At 29.8% G+C, this 6,461-nt stretch overlaps 1 protein-coding gene across 1 annotated transcript; it reads right to left on the bottom strand.

Moving 5' to 3' along the window:
- Nucleotides 1-4,912, bottom strand: LOC113396025 (ELAV-like protein 1). The gene has a single exon (XM_026633830.2). It carries the CDS (start codon nt 4,527-4,529, stop codon nt 3,447-3,449), a length of 1,083 nt encoding a protein of 360 aa, XP_026489615.1. The 5' UTR covers nt 4,530-4,912; the 3' UTR covers nt 1-3,446.
- Between the last annotated feature and the right edge of the window lie 1,549 nt (nt 4,913-6,461).

The following is a 6,461-nucleotide window of genomic DNA, read 5'->3' as shown; positions in this document are numbered from 1 at the left end:
TTTTTTACATTATTGCTAATGTCGATATTTAATGTCTATATCAATATTCCCTACTCAGATTACATTCGTTGACATTTCAAGATTAATGTATTGTAAGCCAAACATTTCAACACATTGTCGGCGATTTGTACTCTGTCTTACAATTCTATCTATGTCCTAGGCCAAACCTTACGTTACAGAACCCAAACCTGCCCAGAACAAAAAAATAAATAAACAAAATTTATTAAATGTTAGGGATAAATAATCGCTTAAAATTGAATATGTTAGTTAATAACTGATACTATACTAAACAAATAAATAGCACGAAAAAATTAAAAAAACAAAACAATAAATGGGTCAGGTGCGTTTTTAATCGATTCCGCCAAAATGGTGTTAACCATTTTAGTCGGTGTATGGATGGCGATAAAAACGATATTGGCGTGAACATTCTCATATAACGCTGTGCTTCTTCATTCGATTGTAAGCATATATTCAAGTCAGGGACAACACAACACGAACTATGCTATACTTTTAAATTCATAATCCAAAATATTTTGGGCGTTAACATTTACTTATTTTGAGCACATTAATATTTATTTGTCTGAGTTAGTAATTCGATGTTTGTTTAGTGTAAGAAATATATCGGTAACATTTAATAATTACTTATCATTATTGTTAAAGACGTGGAAGAACTTTATCTTTAACTAATTTAAATGGATACAAATTTATTTTTGAGATTCATGCACTGAAATGTATTTATTCGTGACATTTACTTTAGTCTTTCCTTATATAATTAAAGGGGTAATTACGAATGTTCTTATAATAATATAACTGTAATATAGATCACAAAATGTACTAATAATGAGTGATACGAGCGCTGTGATTGACAAAAAGAAAAGAAAATGTAATTAGAATAGTAATTAATCTACTTTGTACTACATTAATCTGAAATTTCGTGCGAGTATTACATACATTTAAGTGAGTAGTATTGATATTAAAAAAAAATACAGAAAAATCTAATTTGAAGTGCGGCACTTGCAAAATTTTTGTTTACAACCCAAAATATTTTGAAATATATCTATTGTGAGGTACATTTACCTGTGACTAGTTTTGTACACACCATTCGTTATAATTTCGTGTGCTTCGTATTATACTTATGTAAAAACACCACACCAACATAATTTTAAACCAAAACCTAAGCTACATTTAAATTACAGAACACAGTTTTATTTTTAAATACTTAAGGTACTTAAACATTTAACGTTGCGCAAATTATAAGTGACTAGTACAATGAAGTTAAGTACTTTAATAAATAATTATTTATCTTAATGAAATATTTATACTTACCAGTAGTAACCTTAATACACTCACATCAGATACGTTGACTGTCCACTTCATGTCCATAAAAAATATGAATAGAGACATATACTCAGTCATTATTCTATAAAAATCGCGAGAATATCGACTTAATTAATTCAGATCGTACATATTCCGGCTCAGCAACGTGAATGATGTGCGTTAACTTTTATAGAAATTAAAAATACTTATTACAAAAATGCATTATACAAGCCCCATACATTTGAGAAATTCTGACCACAGCAGTACTTGTCAATGATATGCGTTTATCATTTATCTAGAAATAATTTAGCTATTACGAAAAACTACTAAACATGAATAGTTTGCATTAAATATAAATAATGAGAAAGGTATAAGGTATCTTATAAGGTTGAATTACTGATTATTTTATACCCAACTAATTTTGAACTTACGCTAATACAATATATTAATAATTATAACATCAAAAGAAATCTATAATAGTACTATTTACTAATACGATAATAAATTATGAATTATACATTACTTAAATGTAATAATAAATAGCGATTATACAATCAAATGAATTAGAGAGACAATATCATGAAAGTCAAATAGCAAGAACATAGGTCATTTCAGATCTCCTATGCTTTGCAACACACTACAAAAGCCTCATAGCCATTATACTTAGACACCCATGAGAGCTAGTCTTTACATGTTAAATTCTATATCACCGGGATCTATTTAAAAGACTGTTCTTGAAGGATAACCAGGAGTTGCTTGAAGCAAAATATTCGAGATGGTATCCTCCAGAAAACATTTTAAACAACTTGACTCCTAATATAAACATACAAATGTGGCCGCAAATAGAATGCGTCATATTCAAGATTACAAAATTTCGTTTCATAAAATGTTGATCGATTAAAATTTTTTCGTCATGGTCCTCCAACATCATAATTTTGATTGAGATATTTGGCTGATTGAAATGCATTTTGTCAAAGCAAACATTTTTATCCATAGAAGTTTAATAAGCAAACAAAAGTTAAAATTTAAATTAGGTACATATTTAATTAATATGGCTCTATATAAGTGATTTTTAATAAATCTTACATAGGACTTTGTGCACGAGTCAAGCTCCAGATAATCATTAATTAATGATAGATCCCTATTTAATTTTTTAATTAAAATAGAAGCTTCTATGGAAGTAGTTTATACATAATGTATTCATGAATATTTAATCTAATGATTAAATCAGTCATATTTTTGACATCTTTGGTAGACTTACACAAAAACACATTAGGTGTACATTTTTGTTTTTAAATATACAATATATTATTGCTGAATTACTATTTCCATGTATAAATAGATGTTTATAATTGCACTGTTATCATAATATATATTTTAATTTTTTTTACTTATAGTAAATTTTAATATTGCACTGGTGATATTTGTAAAAATAAATATTTTCTTTTTATTTCAGATAATGATCTATCAACATTATTTTTTATGTCAATTATTATTCATTAGCTTTATGGAAAGGTAAAATGTGGACAATATTTCTGATGTTCACTATTTTTTATCTGTGTTTATTTAAAATTACTTACATCCTCCTTACAATCTTTACATATTAGATTTAGGACTAAATGGATGTCATGGAGTAATAAACATCAGAGTCGAAGAGTCATCATTGTAAAAGTAGCGAGCATTACATATCTCAACATTTTAAGTCACAAGATTATTTATTTTGTCATAATTATGCAAACATCTGACCTTTTACAATTAAAGAGTATTATAGTTTATTTATTCACTGTTACTCTATTAGAAATTTAATGGAATAAGACAAGTGAATGAGTGACATATAGACCAGCTTAGTCACAAAGTTGGACATTGAAATGATTTAGCTCTTAAATGTGTGAATTGTCCTTATCGTCTTTTAAATAATACTTTCCTTAGCCATTACTGTGATGTTACTTATGTGTGACAAGTTTGTTTGTACTTTTATAATGAACACTGGTTTAGAATTGGTGTCATGTCATGATTTGCATCACTATTACCTAACAATGCTAGATTAATCAAACAGATGACAAACCATGACAGAGTTTAAGATCAACATTTTGCATTAACTACAATTTATTGACTAGATTTTAAATAGTTTAGGATTTACTCTTATTGGTTTTGAAGCTGACCTGCAGCACTTGACCATTTAAGGAGTAGCCGTTCAATGACTGAATAGCTACAACGGCTTCATCATAGTTAGTCATAGTAACAAAACCATAACCTTTACACTTGTTGGTTGTGGGATCTCTTATTATCTTAACACTCTGGACGGCACCGAATGGGCCGAATAATTGCCAAAGAATGCTTTCTTCTGTATCAGCTCCAATATTGTACACAAAGATGCACCAACCCGAACCCCCCAAAGCATTACCTTGTACAAGAGGATCAGCTAATGGAGAGTACCGCTGGAGACCTTTATTAATAGCAAGAAGAGCCTTACCAGCAGGCCCTAGGAAACGGCGAACAGTAGGTGGAGCCAAGTATGTAGCTAATGGAGCAAGTGCCTTGTTCTGGTTACTTGGATTATTTGCACATTTCACTGTCATAGGCCCTGTACCTCCTGGTGGTACAGTACCGTTCAGCTCACGTATAGCACTCTCAGCTTCAATTCTCTGGTCGTATCTTATAAATGCTACACCTCTTGATGGTCCCTGAAGACTTTGCTCATCAATTCCTGCTTGCAGTAAATGCCCTACATTTACATTCTCATGTAGGATCCTGGAACTGATTATTGTGCCATAAGGGCTAAACAGCTTCTCCAAATCTTGCTGTGTCATGTGTTTAGGCAAACCAGAAACGTATAGATTGGCGCCTTTAATGGCATCGGAGCTCGGACGGGCGTAAGACACTTTTATGATTTTATTTTGTAATCGAAGACCATTCAGTGTGTTCACTGCCTTTTCAGCATCTTCAGGCTTATGGTAATTGACGAAGGCATATCCCAGACTTTGTCCATTGAGAATGTGGTCGGGAAATACGGTAACCTTGTCTCTTATTAACTTGCAACTCTCTACTTCACCTACACTCGAAAATAGTGATCTTATCTCTTCTTGAGTCATTGTTTGTGGCAGATAATTAACTATAAGATTAGTCTTAGATTCATTATTGCATGGTTGAACTTTACTACCATTTTGCGTAGGCTGATTTGCATTTACGGCATCAAGTGTATTAGCCATCATTTTCACTAAAATATTTACACCGAAATGAAAGAAATGTCACCGGAATGGAGCCCAGGAGGTTTAAAACAGATAAATCTGAATTAGAACATAGATTTCTCACACGTAATATGAACTTCAGCTCGCGTTGGTTGAAAGCATATGCAAGGAAAGAAAATCAATAAGATGCTGTTCACTCTCGTACTTATCCCTTTTTAGGCGGTACAGTACCAAGTCCGTTGAATCAAAACGTAAGCAGAAACACAAATAAACGTTAGTTTATTAGATATTATAGAAAATACTAAAGTAAAGTGAAAAGGAAATCAACCAAAAATCTATGCAACTTGCGACCTATTCTCGTAAATTCATTTCTTTCACTTCACTTTCTTTTTAAAATGTTGCTACACTATAAGCCTATATTTACCTAATATCTTCTGAAGAGTCAAATTAAGTTTAATAACTGCGTTACAAAAAAGAAAGAAAATAGATGAGTTGTTATTAATGATATATATTTTTTCTTTAATAATAATTGACTAAATTAATGTTAGTTTATTATTCATAACATCATAAGACTTTGATTTTAATAAAATTTAGAAAAAAACAAAATATAATACAAATGCCATTATTATTTTATTATTTGTTGAAAAAATAAAAATCAATAAATATTAAAGTTTAAAATGTTAAATGCTTTCATAAATTCAAAATTTTGTAACTGGATTAAAATTTTGTATCTAAGTTATTTTATTTCACTTACCTTACATTTATAACTCTACATATAAATTACAGTACTTTAATTTTTTTTATTTTCACTTTATGGTTTACATATAAGTTATTTAAAAATATAAATCTTTAAATAATTAATAATATATGGATTGCTTTGAATATAGCTGTATCTTCCAACATTTATGGCAAATATATCTTTATATGGTAATACTAACACAATGCTACCAATAGTAATGTTGCCAACACAATACAAGTGAGAAGGTGCATTTACAAATGAAGTTATGTTAAAATTTTAAACAAAATATATTTTTAATGATTAACTTTTAATTACTAAAAAATAATTCTTATGACAACATTAAAATAAAATAATTGTTACTAATACAAAAAAATGTCGTACGGCGGAAACTGAACATTATAACTATCATCAATTAGACTAGTTACAATCTATGCTTATTGTTGATACGACAAGGGAACCTTCAAGAAAAGAGCGTACAGATTTCTTAAAAGCTGACAACACACCTGCAAGCTGTGATGTCCATGGGCGGTGGTAGTTTCCATCCGGTGAGCTTACTGCTCGGATGCCACTTATATCATAAAAAAAATTGCTACTATGTACCAGATAGGTTATCTTAAATAAAGTTTTTTTTTTAATTTGCTCGAGTGCTGTCTCATTTAAGTAGCGTTCCCCTAAATTAGCATATACTTAGGTACTGTGCATAGTACATCTCACTGGGGACACATATGAAACAACGTATAGGGTTTATTCTTATATGTTCATCATCTTATATTATTACTATAAATACATCATATGTCTATGAATGTGTAATTACATGAATAATAGCATTTTTGTAAAATCGTGGAATACTTTTTTGTTGCTTTTGTTACAATCTACAATTATGATCATTTGCATTTTCCACGTATCGTTTAACCGTTACTAAGATATCGACGGAAAAAAAACAATAATTGGGGAAGTGAAATCTCGTGACAGACTTAGCCGTGACCAATGGCCGTGACGAACATATCATCTACGTCGTCGATTGCCTTTGAATTTAAATTGTATTTATGTAAAATTATGTATTTTTTATTTTTTTATAATATCCTTATTTCAAAATAAAAGTTATTACTCGAAATATTTGCTCTAATTTACATAGGTAAATGTAACAATATAATGTTGTAAAGTTACAAAAAAAATTTTAAAAAAAACGTAAAATTATCACGTATTTTCCTTCGTTA

This window comes from Vanessa tameamea, chromosome 10, assembly GCF_037043105.1.
Source record: "Vanessa tameamea isolate UH-Manoa-2023 chromosome 10, ilVanTame1 primary haplotype, whole genome shotgun sequence".
NCBI lineage: Eukaryota > Metazoa > Arthropoda > Insecta > Lepidoptera > Nymphalidae > Vanessa > Vanessa tameamea.
The sequence above is the reverse complement of the archived record's forward strand: the minus strand, read 5'-3'. Positions and strand labels throughout refer to the sequence as shown.